General features: G+C 46.1%; 1 protein-coding gene across 1 annotated transcript; it reads left to right on the top strand.

Moving 5' to 3' along the window:
- Nucleotides 1–6,579: 6,579 nt before the first annotated feature.
- Nucleotides 6,580–7,092, top strand: FGFBP3 (fibroblast growth factor binding protein 3; the record flags this gene model as incomplete). The annotated part of the gene is made up of 1 exon (XM_080621812.1): nucleotides 6,580–7,092. The coding sequence occupies one exon, from the start codon at nucleotides 6,580–6,582 to the stop codon at nucleotides 7,090–7,092; it is 513 nt and encodes a 170-aa protein (XP_080477938.1).
- Nucleotides 7,093–15,910: the final 8,818 nt, after the last annotated feature.

Here is a 15,910-nt window from a genome sequence, read left to right on the forward strand (position 1 = left end):
ATGGTCTTTATTTTGGTATGTCAATGGATCCCTCTGTTTAGCACTGGTTGAAATCAATTCTTTCTGTGATTTCCTTCTCTGTTAGAGGCCAGAGGCTGAATTATTTTGAATGAGCTTAAAGAATGGAAAAGGCAAAGCTGAAGTTCAGCCTTTCACAAGACTTAAAATTCTGATCAGCTGATAGAAAAACCTGGAGTGGTAGGGGTGTTTAAGCAGCTCCGATACCAAGCTCAAAAAAGGGGCATTGTCAATGCTGAGGTCTATTAGTTATACAATGAAGAATGAAGGTAGGAAATAGTGGTCATGAGAGTTCTCTGCAAAAGCAGGCAGCAATGACTCTTTGACAAACATCTGAGAAACAGAAATGAAAGAACTTTGTAAGTTTGCTTATGGAGGCAAAGAATAAGCATGACTGAAAAAGAAGCATCCTCACAGTGGAAAGCAGATTATAGAAGAAAACACTTAATAGGTGACACTTAAAATATGAAAAATTATTTGCTTATTAAAATTAGCACTTAGCTTTGTATCTCTAATCAGAAATACAACACTTTGAGTTGAGAATATACAAGCCAAAGTAAGAAAGAAACATACACAAGGTGTGAGGAACAAAGCTGTTCCTATGGAGCGAATAACAACTACCAAACCCTTGAATCACTAAGATTTCCTAAACTCCAGTGAAAAATACAGTGTTGGAGAACACAAGGCAAATGATTCGGATCAGCTTGTGAAAAAGCCTGCAGAGAATGTCAGACAGAAAAGATGGTGGAAACATATGTGGAACATTTTTTGTTAAAGCAAATGAATTGAGGGGAAACAGTATTCTAGGATGATTCTGAAGCACCCTACAATGGCCTGGCTTCCAAGAGAGTGCTCAGCAGCAGCATGATCTGTTGGCTGAAGGATGGACATATGGATGATTTCAGATTCTGCAACATCAGAAATTTACTTATAAATCTGCTAATCTCTGATCAATGCTATGCAGTTTCATTAACGTGTCTATCATTTTGCAAAAGCCATCTTTTGAATGAAAGGTCGGGTCAAACTTCATTGGAACTTTATTGTTAGGGAAGGAAAGAACCAACACACAAACACACCAAAACTCCAGACAAACGCATGAGTCTGAGCCTAGAAAAGTGCTTGAACAGGATCTAGAAGAGGCTTAGAAAGAAAGGAAAATTTGAGCAAGGAAATTCTTGTTTCACTTTGTTCCTTCTGTGCTATTAGAAACATGGCACAAACCCCAGGATTTCAGCTATCTGTATATCAAAGGTGCTATTAATATAATAACATGTAAATAATATTACAAAACTTTTCAGTAGTCATGCTCATTTGTCAGCTTGGAATGGAAGGAAGAAAGATGATGAAAAACACTTCACAACTTTGCCTTGCAGTTGCTCGAGCTCAAAGTGAAGGACCTTACAACTGTCTTCATTCAGAAGGTCCTCCAGCATAACTGGACATGAGGCATGAGACACCTCTAACATTAAAACCAGCTAAATACATGATACCCTTTAGGGACTGAATTTCTGAGGTGCCCAGCACAGATGAATGGGATTGTTGGGCACCTTCCCAGTGTAGGGGAATATTTTATTCTGCTTCATGACCAAATTGAGAAATCTGTTCCTGAATGGCGCTTCAGCCACCATTTTTTGTCTTTTATATCATGCAGAGCTTGGCTTGCCCTGAACAAAAACAGGTAATTGAGGTCAGTCTATCTCCCTGTAGATGATGCTTACTACCACATTAAATATGATTTTATGTGTAACAAGTAACAAGAAATCAGAAAACTGATAGCACAAGCAAGTAGGTTAAACCCAGCTATGCTCATGCTGTATGTTTAAAACAACTTAGGTCTGTGAATCATCAATGTTCTTTACACTACCCACATCTCTGAAAGGAACTTAATGACAGGCTGGAGACTGGCTACTTTCCTCTTGTAAAGCAAAACTATTCTTAGAGTAATTAACAGTTGTTACTGCAATTTTAGGGGCTGGAATGAAAGAAGTATGTGTTATTCTTTACAGTGACTGGAACTTGCATAAAAAAAAGGTAAACTCAACTGAATTCTCAAAGTTTAAAACCATGAAGTCAAAGCCCTTACCCAGTTTACCAAACAATATCTTCAATGTGGACAAAGTGGCCTATAAACAGAATAAAGGTTTTCTAGGTGAGAGTTAAAATTTAACAGGTTATTTTCACCACTGGCCAATGAAAACTGTGGTTAAAGCTATGGTCTGAACTTCTGAAATGGAAAAATGCACAATAATGAATGTTGTTTCATATTCAGCTGTGATTCACTGTAGACTTGCATGAATGTCTGCAGACATGTTACTTAGCATGCGTCTTCTTGCATTTGTGCAGGTGTTTCAGACTATAATTTACACTTCTTTTCACTAAACCTAATCCCATGGTTTAGACTGTTCCTCTGAGCATTCACATTGACTCTGAATTTGGTCTAGAACCTGCTCTGGAGTCCAAATTGCAATTGAACACAGTACATCTGTAATTCCTTCCACTTTAGCCTTCTTGCAGGAGCCACATAATAAGCATGCTCTTTAGTTTATTTACTTAGATGGACAGGCCTGTTATCTCCTCAGAGGTTTGTTTCAGGCTCTCTGCAGATATCAGGCAGGTATCTTTGCTGCAGTGCACGCTGATCACGTTTTCAAAGGTATCTCCATAATCTGCTGACTTCTAGAACTATAAAGGTTATTATTCTAAGGTGAGAGGGACAGCAGGGAAAGAGAAGTCAAAACCCAGCTACAGCAACAACACAGACTAACTACATTATTTTAACCACAAAGAAAGAAAAGGATAGAGTGATTTTAGTAATGTGTGTCTGTCCCCCTCACATCCCCATCAAAACCAAGAGATAAAATTGTAGCATGTGCAGGAAAATGAAAATAGAACGAATGAGTATCAAAGACTAACATCTGCTTTACTGCAAAAAATGAGTCACAGTCATGAAGAAAAGCGTGTGTGTAAATATAGGTACCAGGAGAACATGGCAAAGAAGACTTAGGAGAATAAAATTACTCTATGGAGAGGCAGGGCAAGCTTTCATTCTCTTTCCTTAGCTCCTGAACAGGAATAACTTGTATGAGATCTAAAGTAAAAGGTCCAAAAAATACAACACCAAAACATTCATTAAAACACATAGTAGTATTTCCCCCCAAACCTGATATATATAAAGATAACCCACTATAAAAGTGATCTCAAACATACTAGGCAAGTCCATTTCACATTGCATAAATGATAGCAAGAATGTGAAAAATGGACAAGGATCTTGGTGTAATAATATATAGCAATTACAGATGGTCAACCTAATCTGAAAGCAAATCCAAGATTTGGTGGCCTACTAAGCTAAGGCACATGATATGCCTTATGCTCACTGGAGCCATAGAGGGTAATAAAAGTCACAATGCAGTTCTTTATGATGCCTCATAGTACCCATAGCCTTGAATTAGATGCCAAGATTTCTTCTATAACCCATAGAAAGTCCTCATAGAAGGGATTTACACAATCAAACATGCCAATCAAGGAGCCATTCACAGCTTACAGTTAGCTAAGCCTTGCCCTTCAGAGTCAGTTACATATGTAACTCCAGGACAGGAGGAGATATCAGCTTCCACTTGTGATTCTTGGTTGTGAACCCTCTCCTATGGTTTTTTGTCTAAGCTATTTCATTTCCTTCATGTGACCCTCTCTCCCCTGCTGTTCCTCCCTCCCCCCAGCCAACCAACTGGGGAGAGCTAGGGAGAGCTCTAAGTATGAAATGCTGCTGGAATTGGGAATTCCATCTAAAAAAAGCTTCTCCCTCACCCATACTGGAGAAAGAACTCTGCCTCCCACCTCTTCTCCAGCAGTCATTCTCTCAGTCTAAGCAGAAGTCTCTCCTTCTAATTTGTTTAATGACAAATGAGTCATTATCAGCCTCTCTCTCCCCCGTTGAGTCCCACTGAATATCATGGAATGGTTTGGGTTGGAAGAGACCTTTAAAGGTCATCTAGTCCAACCCCCTGCCATGGGCAGGGACAAATTCAACTAGATCAGGCTGCTCAGAGCCCCATCCAGCCTGGCCTTGAACACTGCCAGGGATGGGGCATCAGCAGCTTCTCTGGACAACCTGTTCCAGTGTCTCACCACCCTCACTGTAAAAAATTTGTTTGTTATTTCTAGTGTAAATCTACTTCTTTTAATTTAAAACCATTACCCTTTGTCCTATCACAACAGACCCTGATAAAAAGTCTGACTCCATCTTTCTTATAAGGTTCCTTTAGGTACTGGAAGGCTGCAATAAGGTTTCCCTGGAGCCTTCTCTTCTCCAGGCTGAACAAGCCCAACTCTCTTAGCCTGTCCTCATAGAAAAAGTGGTTTACGCCTTTGATCATTTCTGTGGCCCTCCTCTAGACTCACTCCAACAGGTCCATGTCTTTCCTGTACTGAGGACTGCAGAGCTGAATGCAGTACAGCATGTCATGCCCAGTATATAAACTGGGGGGAGTTGACTGGGAGCTGCCAATTGCTGCTTGGGGACAGGCTGGGTGGGTATAGGTCAGCAGGTGATGAGCAATAGTATTGTGCATCACTGTGGTTTTGGGTTTGGTTGTTTGGGTTTTTTGTTTGTTTGGTTTGGTTTTTCTTTAAGTTTTATCTCACTTTGTTATTTCCTTTTTCACTATTGTTATTATCACCAGTACTATTATATTGCACTTTATTTCAGTTATTAAACTGTTCTTATCTCAACCCACGGGTTTTACCTTGTTTCAGATTCTCCTCCCCATCCCACCGGAGGGAAGTGAGCGATTTGCTGCCTGGTAGTTAGTTGCCGGCTAGAGTTAACCACGACAACAGCTTGGAGCAGACAGCGCTGTCCCTCCCGGTCACTCCGTTACAGACACACGCACCTCGGAGGGCCCGCAGCTCCCTGCCGACACCGCCTGTCCCCTGCGCCACTGGAGGGCGCTGTCCGCTGCGTTACACCTGTGCTCACGCAGGGTGTGAGCGGGCAGGGGAACTGCGGTACCTGTGCGCGCCGCTCAGTCCTGTAATCACCCGCACCACAGCAGGGTGTGAGCGGACAGGAGAGTGGCGGTACCTGTGTGCACGCTCGGTGCTGTACAGTCACCCGCACCACAACAGGATGTGAACGGCGGTACCTGTGTGCACGCTCGGTGTTTTACGGTCACCCGCATCACAGCAGGGTATGAGCGGGCAGGAGAGTGGCGTTAACTGTGTGCATGCCCGGTGCTGTACGGTCACTTGCGCTACAGCAGCCGCTGCTCAGGGCTGAGCGGGCGCGGAGCAGCTGCTAGCTGAGGGAGCTGGGGAAGATAGAAACGCGGGGTTTGTCCTCGGGGTTGGCGAGAGGGGCAGAGTGGGAAGTAGTCTGAACAGATGTGCAAAGCAATCACCATCTACGAAACTGAAGAGGATGTGAATTTTGAGAGCTCAGTTCCCACTGGAAATGGTGTCTGATCTCCCACCCCCGAGTGTGCGGGAACACAAAGATCACGTCTGCATTCTTCTGAAATTCCTGGCTTTTTTTCCTTTCCCTATATAGACGCCTGTTTCCACCTTAACACAAGATAGCCGCCCTAGAATAATCCACACCAGCACCCTACTTCAGAAATGAGAAACCCTTTTCGTGATGTGATCTAACTCCAAATGCAAAAATAAAACAAACAAATGTACTCTTGTTCACCAGAACTTCCTTCGCAAGGCGGGAGGGTCCCGCACAGCCGCTGCTGCCTGACTCAGCACCCACACCCCTCCCAAAGGCTCCACAGCCCCGGGATGGTTTTGCGGTACTGGCGTGGGGTTTCCTCGGACAAAAAGGCGATGTACGTGTTCGGGGAACTTCCTGCGAGTCCGTGCCGTCGGGACACAGAGATCCCCGCGTGTCCCCTCGCTGTCCCCCGCCAGCGGCGGGCCGGGGAGGGGCGTCGCCGGGGGCAGCCCCCCGCCATTGATAACCCCCGTGCCCAGCCCCGCCGCCGCAGCCGGAGAGAGCCGACAGCCTCGCAGGAGTGTCCGCGGGCACCTGCATCCACACCGCAGCGCGCTGTGAGTGCCCCAGGAACAGAGCGAAGAACAGCGGGTGCGTTGGGGGGAAACACGGCTCAGGTGGGACACTGCGGGGCGTTAGGAGACCGATCTGCTCAGAGCCGGGTCCGGCCGCCGAACGGCCGCCTCTGGCTGCTTTGATGCCGCAGCCGGAGGGTGCGGGCTCTCGGCTCACGCTGTCCCGGGACTACGGCTTTCCGGCTGGGGTGGTCCCGGGGACCCGTCGCCACAGGTGGCCAGTCAGCGGACCTGGGGGGAACAGGTGTGGAACAAGCTGAATGCCCCTGGGATAACGACCCTGGAGGGACAAGCCCGTCCTGCGCCCCTCTGCCGAAACAACCTCCCTCGGGGGTTGCGCTCCGACGGGGCGCGAAGAGGGTTGGGAGCAGCGGGGACGCCGCCCGCCAGCATCCGTCTCTCTGCAGGGTGCGGAAGATGCGGAGGGCCGGCTGGCTCCGCGCGGGAGCTCTCCGTCGCTGAGGCACCGGAGGAGGTTCCCGCGGTGCCGAGGAGATGAGGCTGCCCCTGGCCCTGCTGGCCCTAGTCGCCCTCGGGGCCGCCGCCGGCGGGCCGGGCCGGGAGGCGGAGCAGGCGGGGCGGTTTTCCACGCCGGAGCAGCACCGGTGCAGCTGGGAGCTGCGGTCCGCGGCGGGCGCCAGCGAGCTGCGGCTGAGCTGCCGGCCCGCGGGCGGCGGGGAGGCACGGAGCTGCGCCTACCGCGGGGAGCCGAGGCGCTGTCCCGCATACGGCGCCCGCAGCCGGCAGTACTGGCGGCAGATCCTGGGCAGGCTGCGGCGGCGGCGGCACCACCCCTGCGCCCGGGGCAGCCCGCTAAGCGCCCGCCTCTGCGGCCCGGGCCGGGCGCCGCCCGAGGCGCAGCTCCGCCTCATGCCGGGCCACGGCCACGGCCCCGCCACTACCCCGCCGGCCGCCACCGCGGAGCCCAGCCGGGACCCGGCGGAGACCTACTGCGCCGAGCGGTGGCACTCGCTGTGCAGCTTCTTCGTCGGTTTCTGGGAAGGCTGAGCCGCGCCCGATCTCCGCGGTGGCATCCCCGCCCTGCCTGCCCTCCCGTACCTCCACTTTGTCACCGTTCCTCTTTCCCTCTCCAATAAAGTGGTAACTATTTTCTGCCAAGAAGCTCACGTGCTTTTTTCTCTTCAAAGCGCTGTAATAACCTGCAGCACCGTGACACTGCTGAACAACACGCATGACATCTGTCAGCTGAGATGAGAGCATCTAGGAGTTTTTCAAAGGGACAAATACTGGGAGACAGCTATTCCCCCCCACCCCCCCCCACCCCCCCCACTCCTCTAATCAATTTCTGTAAGTCTAAAGGTTTCACAGAAATTGCCCAGCTAGAAAGCCAGACATCTATACCAAAATAAAGAACAACAGAGAGTTCACTAAGCTCTAAATCCTAGAAGAAACTCCCTTGCTTACAAAGACTTCACAGATTAAATGAGCCACTCCAGTCCTGCTTCCACAGGGCAGATGGTCACTGACTATCTTCAAACAGGAACACAAAGTTAGGTGAGAAACCAGCTATGAAAAGACTGAGAAACTCTGAAGCAGGTAGGTACACTTACTGGGTTTGGAAGATTAATGGTGTTTCAGCTAGCTAATGAGCTAAGGCCAATACCAGTCACATTTAGAGGGACATAGCGTTGAAGTAGGCAACTTGTTTTACCAAGGAAGAAGTGTTTCAGAGGTTTAACACTACCCACTCACTGAATCACACCTCTGTGGTATGTTTTGGTAAGGGGAGCACAAGTTCTCAGTCTTGATTTCTCTCCTTTAAACATATCCCACTCAGCTTCTCAAAAAAGGACTGATTTCTACAGCCTGTACTTGACTGCATGTCAGCAGCTTCTCTGCTCCCTGCCCAGCACAGCTATCACTCACTGTCTAACCAGGTCTCTCCCTTGGGAAAATACACCTCTGTCAAAGCTCTAGCATTACAGGTGAGTGTTTAGCTGTGTCATATATATTCTTATGGCAGCATTATTTACCTTGCTGGATTACAGAATTTCACCTTTTCATACAAGAAAAATGGGAACAATGTGTTATAAAAGTTTGAATTTCACAGCTAAACTGTTGACAAGCTTAGGACAAGGACTAAGCCTCACAGGTACACACAGCAGCCTACAGACACGATGTGACAGAGCTAAACCAGGATTTTAACTATTTAACAACGATCTTAACCTGGACAAGAGAGAAATAATTTCTGACTTAAAGTCCTTTCAGCCTGAATGCTCAAAATCCAGTAAGATAACAAGTAGTGCTCACTTCCCTTAATGTGCATTCATTACCTAACTGTTCAATTAGAGCTGTTTGAGACTGATGAAATACTGCCCAGGGATAAATTCAGTGTCAGCTCTGAAATCATTTTATAAACCCTGAACTACAGAGTGTTTAGAAAGGTTTATAAAATGAGAGCTGCTTATTGCTAGTCCTTATGTGACCCCTTCAGAAATCCTCTAAATGCACCTAACCTACAACATAATGTGCTTGAAGAAAGCCACATGAAAATGGGAATGACCCAAAGCACTGAGCCAGAATTGTTGCTTATATGTAGCCCTGTAAATGTGTGTGTACCTTTGCAACTGCCCTTGCAGTTACAATTAACACCATTAATCCCCACGTTTAATAGAGAAGGAGTATAGGAGGTGAACTCCTAGCTACCAGTCCCTGGACCTGGTTCATATATCAAGTGCCACAGACAGACCTGGGTATGGTCCCAGTGCAGGGGAGGGGTGGTGGGAGGGAAGCCACAAGCATGCCCCACACAAACCGGCTCCTCTCTGCTGCCCTTTGCACGTTCAGGTGCCTGCCCATGACTGGGAGCACTTGCAGACTATATGGTTTTAAGGATGGCTGTGAGGAGGCTACCAAGAGGCAACAAGGATCTGCCCAGTGGCTCTTAAGAGGATCTGGACTGTCGCATACAGCTGTTAGTGCTAAGGCATTTTCCTTACCACAAGTAGTGTGGATAATCCTCAGCAGCACTATACAGATCTCAATCATCAATGTATGTGACTTACACAGTAGGTTTCTTTTAACAGCAGCTCATTTTTCCTTCACGTGTGTGTCACACCAGTAGCCATACAGCAGGCTGCTGACTATAGCATTGCACAGTATCTTGCAATAATACACAGCTTTGTTTTAATTCCATGGCACTGGCACAGCAGCTTTGTGCAGTGCCATTAGAGCTTGCATTTTGCACCATCAGATGCAAAGGTGGAACACCATGGCAACTGAGCTGCTTACCCACATTGCCTGCCTTTGAAAACCCAACTAGGAATTCTGAACAAATTCATTGTTTTACCCAAGAGGGAGAAGAAACACAAGGATCCCTGGCTCTGTTTTTCACCACATTATTCCCCTGACTCTCCAAAAGAGCTCAGCCTTTCTCGTAGCACCACCAAGTAAGGAAACACAACAACCTGAGATATTGCATTCATTGTATTTACAGTGGTTGATAACACCATTGCTCGGTGCTGCACAGCATATTCAGGTTTTTCACTGGGTATTGCAGATCACAAAGGCTGGAAAACCAGTCAGATCCTCAAGTTTGGCTTTAAGGGGAAAGACCATGGCTTTTTGCTTCCTAACTCAATATTTTCATCCTCTCTCATGATTAGGTGACAGCTTACACCACCAGCTAAGCCAACCAAACACAGGAAAGCTTTGTAGCCATGATCATCACCTCCAACAGAATACATTCCCTCCCAGCTCCACCATAACACAGACTTGTATGTCCCGTCCCATCCCATCCCATCCCCTCCATTTAGTTCAGCCACTCAAATCTACCCACACACACCCATGTAGCTGGCCTTACCTCTGCTTTCTCACTGCAGCTGTGGTGGTCCTTCACCTCTCCTCTGATTCCTGACTTGTCTGGCTCCTATCATTCCATCCTTCTCTCCTCAGCTCCTCCTAGTTACCCAACATCCTCAGAAAGAAGAGCCAGCATAGCCAGCCTGCTAGAAGCAAACCTTACTTGCCTACCCTCCAGGCCAGATAAACCCTCCCATCCCAGGCAGAAGCAGGTGGTCCTGGGCATAATTAACTTGCCCCACAGGCAGGTGTTGGTTGGGTTATCATCATAAGGATGCTGCCAGCTGAATGTATCAAGATACCAGGGCTGCTTTTCAAGGAAAAGCATAAGCTACCTTGAAAATAAAAAAAAAAAAAAAATCAACAGAATTTTTAGCTTCTAGATTGTGATTTTTGGGAGCAATAACTCTCTGGAAGTTTTCAGGGGTAAAAATAAAATCAGCTTTACGCCATATTGCACACACAGCATTGTTTTCTGTCATTTAGCTGCTGATTGGAGATGGTAGCCCGTTTGAATTCACAGTTTATCATGTATTCATGAGACCATACAAACAGATATCTGTGTCTGGAAGTTCCAACAGAATCTCAAGAGCTGGCAACACCATGCTTTTATTTTTCTTTGGAGAGAAATCAGTGATGCTGAATCTGGGTATGTTGTTAGTGCAGCTGGCTTTAATTACTCTTTTTGTACATAGAAAACCCTTTATCTTATTAATAGCAAACTAATAATTTTTCACCACTTACTGAATTTGAAGGCACAATTACAAGATATTCCTCTAATTAGGGAGGTTAAAGCAGACAGTAAATTGTCTTGCTGTTTGCAGCAATCTCTTCCTATGAAGTGACATCACACAATTAATAAACATAAACCTTCACTATCTGAGCAGAGCTGAATTAAGAACAGTAATCTCCAAAGGTTCAGCAGAAGGGTGGTACTCACAGTGATGGCAGCTTTAGGCAGATATGGCTGTGTCTGACTTGAAAGCATTTCCATTTCGGTAAGTCATCTTGATACCTGTGAGTTACACTGAACTGATACGGGATAAAACTCATATCCACAAAAGGCCACTGTGCTCAGCCCTGTCTGGATACAGGGACTAGCTCCTGTCCTCTGAAGGACCATCCATCCATTTATTCTTGGTCTGTATTATTACAGATATTTGTGACAAATTGTTTTTTGGAAAAGGAGATGTGGCTACTGTTTTGGGCTACCAGGATTTATGCTTAGCCTGGGTCCCCATCCTCCCTGAGGCTGTATGTCCCACAGGCTGAATAAGAAAAGTTCAATGTCCTATGAAATAACAGGAGCTAAAGAGAGTCCAGCACACACTGGGCTTAATTGTTAGGTGTTTGACACAAACTGGGATCTAGGCACTTTCCTGCACTGCAGTAGGAACAGGAGAGCTGTATTTCCATCTCATTCATGCCTTCACAATTCCTCTGAACACTTCACGATTTCAACAGCCAAACTGAACAACAAGAAGTGAAACCTTGGGCAGGCAGCCTCAGTTCAGCTCTCAGCTCTATCAACTCTACATGCCTATGTTTGCATACTTAATATTTCCACATTTGATTGTTTGAAACTCAGTTTTCTACCTGAGTTTATGACTAACCTGTTCCTAGGGGACCCTACAAAGGGATGCTATTGTTTTGGAGATTTGTGGTGCAACTTAAAAGCCACAAGGCTACTAACAATTAAGAATAAAGTGGAGGCACAACAACACCCCCAGCAAAACAACCGTTCAGGTGGGAGCTGGTTGAGTAATGGGACCCAAAATCTTTCGGAATTTCTCTTTAAATGCCCCTGACGTATTGTAGGCTCTCCCTTGTCCTTTGAGCCCTGTCTGAGGCTCACCTTAAAGCCAAGCAACACAAGAGGTGGCTGAATGGCAGGCTTTGTCATTTTGCCAAGCACCAAACTCCTTCCTTTGTAATGATTTGGATTTTTATGAATTCCAAGCTCAGTTCATGAACGCAGTTACATGAAAGAGGCCTTTAGCGTACAGTATTACAGAGTTTAGATTAACTCTCCCAGCCCTCACACTCCTTCCTTACATGGAAGGGATCTGTTAAGCACAAGCAGGTATAAAGTATCTACGACTTTAGAAATAGTTCAGCGTTTTAGAGCTTAACCTTGCTTGGTATGTGCCATGCTTTGTGCAGTGTGTACGGTCTGTGCTGGCCTTTCAGAAGGGAAATATTTTGCCAAGTTTATTTCAAGCTCTCAGAAGGTTAATGATGCATCTTTCTCAGAGGGACTGTGAGGCACAGCCTGAGCTGAGCCCACATTCCCACTGAACAGGGCTCTGATTTTACTATTGGCTTCAGCCTTCCCATGAGAGAGCCCTGAGCTGCCCCAGCCTTCCCTGGGCTCCCACATAGCCCTGGCTGGCAAGGACAAAGGCTGAAGGTCACTTGTGGGGTCTCAGCGCACCAGGGAAACATACGGATGCTATAAATTGTATATGTTATAAATACATTGTATTTTTTATATATATATTTCAGAGTTCTGTCCTTGCTGGTGGCCTTTGCAACCTGGATGGGTACATGCATTTAATAGCAGCTCACTGCTGGTGTGCGCCCTGGGATCTGGCTGCCTGCTTGAGTGGTGCCTGGGATGCATATCATTGCCATGCTAGCACCTCACTCACCCATTTTACACCCAATGTGGGTTAGCTGGAGAAGTTTTATGTTCATCCCCCAGAGGAAATCTGAGAATAATTGCTCCTTATAAAATAAGGCCTTTTAGGATTAAGTTTCAGACTAATTTCAGACTCTGACAAGATTTGCTATGGCCGTGTGGAGACCTCATAGCAGCCTTTCAGTATCTGAAGGGGGGCTATAGGGATGCTGGGGAGGGACTATTCGTTAGGGACTGTAGTGATAGGACAAGGGGTAACGGGTTAAAACTTAAACAGGGGAAGTTTAGATTGGATATAAGGAGGAAATTCTTTACTGTTAGGGTGGTGAGGCACTGGAACGAATTGCCCAAGGAAGCTGTGAATGCTCCATCCCTGGCAGTGTTCAAGGCCAGGTTGGACAGAGCCTTGGGTGACATGGTTTAGTGTGAGGAGTCCCTGCCCATGGCAGGGGGGTTGGAACTGGATGATCTTAAGGTCCTTTCCAACCCTAACTGTTCTAGTCTATAAATTGAGAAAATATTTGATGGAAGCGTTAAGGTGAACACAGCATTAAGCAATTTCTGATTACCCATTCACAAAGTACTGAAGTTAAAATATCTATTTAACAAAGGAAACACAGAGAACAAAATCTGATCCTGTAAAAAAGATCAAAATCCTAAAATGCAAAATTGTGTGCATTACCTACTTTAGAACACATTCTTAATTTAATAAAAAGGATCTTAAAGCATCTATTTCTGTTAATTATATCCAGAGCCCCTATTTAGTCAGGCTGCTGGATTCAGCAGGTTTTCTTGCATGATTAGTTGAAGGTCTTAGGTCCCAAAATGTCTGAAGGGTTTCAATTTTCATTTGAAAAAGAGCAAAAATCCTACAGCAATTTCTTTTTTTTCTTTTCCAGATTTCACTTGTACCCAGAAAATACCCGAGATCAATCATCCTCAGAGTTAGTTCAGTGAAAAGCAGAAGAAAACCCAGTGCCTGACTTTTTAAAGCTGTGTTTCTTTTCAATTAAGAAACTACTGTGCGCTTCCTAAAGCCAGCATCCTTAGCAGCAGCACGATTCACACTAGGAGGAATAAAGATAGCTTCAGCCCCATGTATTTGCTGCTTCTTTTTTAATTTTAAGAGTAAACCCTTTCAAAATTATGAATAAATTTATCACCAGTATTCTTTTGATGGGGAAAGAGTAACAAGACAGCCACACAAGAGAGTATTATTTCCAGTTAGTCGAGACAAGATGTTGAGGATTTAGGGCTGATCTTTTGTCTCTGCTCAAAGACAAATGGCATAAAATTTATATGCATGCTTCTGTCCTGACAGCAAAGGGCTTCAGCAGGGCTCTGGCTGAGAGCTAATGGCTCTCGGGGATGCTGCTCTCTGAAGTCCCTCGGCATGAAATGGTCTCTTGCAATTCATCTCCCGCTAACAGCAGCTCCAAGACGACAGTCTCTCTCCTTTTGTTTTTGAGGTTTTTTCAGTTCTTTTATCCCAGACTGAAGCTGCCTGTGTTCTCATTGGAGCCGAGAGAGCGCACTGTGAAGGTTTTCTCCCCTCAGCTCTATTCTCTTTCAGCCCTCAGCAGACTTCGGGGCAAGCTGGAGGCCCTATGGAAAGCGGGGCCTGATGTCATCCCACCCAGCGCGGGGCCAATGAATGCCCTCCAGCACCCGGCTCCGCCACACACGTACACATCAATGGCATCTTAATAGCTTCTGGGGCTTCTTAAAGCTTTATTAGTTCATGGTAAATAGCAGCGGTAATGTGACAGTTTGTTTCAATGGGTGTCTCTGAGCCAGGAACTTTATGGTGCCAGAGTCATGTAGGAAAACAGGACCAGGAAACAAAAACTAGTTTGGTTTAAAAAGTTATTCCAGCTCTAATGGAGATAAAGGCTCCTGTTTTCATTTCTGGGAGGCAAGGCAGCCCTGGGGTGAGGGCCAGCTGTGTGCAGGGGCCCCTTTGAGGACAACACCGGGCCACCAAGAGTCTCTGGACAGGTGACCGGTCCTGCCAGTACCAGGATGGTGGGAAGAGCCCAAATTGCCTGGTGCCAGCTGCTTTTTTCCTTTCAATATGCCCACATGGCAAATGTGGTTTAAGAACAAAGCATCACAGATTTAGGAATACACAGCCAGTGTACGTATGCCATCAGCATATAATCTCTCACAGTTTGCTCTGCCTTTTATGTGAGTCCTCACCTGTCATGGCTGTGCAGACATTTCGTTGCCTTCTTCATGCTTTTTACTGTCCCAGGAAATTAGGCTCAGATAGTCATGTACATTTCTGCCTCTGTAGTTCCTCTGCCCACAATTTGATGGCATCGTGGGACTCTCAGAGATGTTAAATCCCGTTAATCAGAAAATAAGGCTGGAAAAATCATCATTTCCTGAAGAAGAATAGTTTTGTTTTTTTTTTTTTTCCCTACATAGTCTAGGTAAGGACTAAGTACTTATAAGTACTTTTTGTAAATCTGAAATAGTGATTTATTGGATACATTCTCTTTTCTATGCATCTTGGAAATCCTGTTCACCACATGCTTTTGCAGTTAACCCGGTTAGCTGGCACAGCACCCCAAGGCTGTGGAACATTGCTTACGCCATCAACTTCAGTCAGCAGAAGGTGGCCTTGTAGCTGGAAGAAGTGGCCTTGTCATTCTTTTTTTTTGCTGTTGCCCATGTTTTTATGCCAGTGCAAGTGTTTATGCAGCCACATCGCAAATGAGATCAGGGAATCAGGCTGACATTCTAGGGCAGGAGAGGTTTTGGCTGGATCAGATTCCCCAGGTGGTTGTATCAGCAGCAGGGAAGGAACGGCATGGGAGCTGAAGTGGGTGTCCAAAGTCAGGCGAGCCTGGCTCTTTCAGTGACAGGACTGCTGAAGTCTCACTGGAAATGGCTGTAAGTCAACGGCATAGGCTTTTTATTTCTTGAATGCAATTAGTGGTCCACGAAGATCCGTTTATTTATGATTTACTATATCTGCTCTGAAGAAAGGGTGATTTAAACTAACTACTGGCAGTGTTTCTCTTAACATCATGTACAGTCAATTACACAGTGGAGCTGATCCAGTATAACTACCAAGCTCCCCACATGCATTTGCTAGAGCATCTAGAGGGTGCCAGGCTGGCCTAGCAGCAGCATGGAAAGGCTGTAAATCTTTGTCTCTAAAGATCACCAAAACCTTGAGATCTGTGTGGTTACACAGAACTAGCAGCAGTTCTGTTTGCCCTCAGTCTGTAACTGCTCTGAGTTGTATATTCTGGACTTGGGTCAGCTGCTTGCCGTTGTTTCCAAGCCTGGCAGGCAGCGAGCACCTGTGCAGCTGCACCCACCCCTCCAGCGCCCTGCCACAGCATGTCTCAC

The sequence above is a fragment of the Psittacula echo genome (genome assembly GCF_963264785.1).
Source record: "Psittacula echo genome assembly, chromosome: 6".
Taxonomy (NCBI): domain Eukaryota; kingdom Metazoa; phylum Chordata; class Aves; order Psittaciformes; family Psittacidae; genus Psittacula; species Psittacula echo.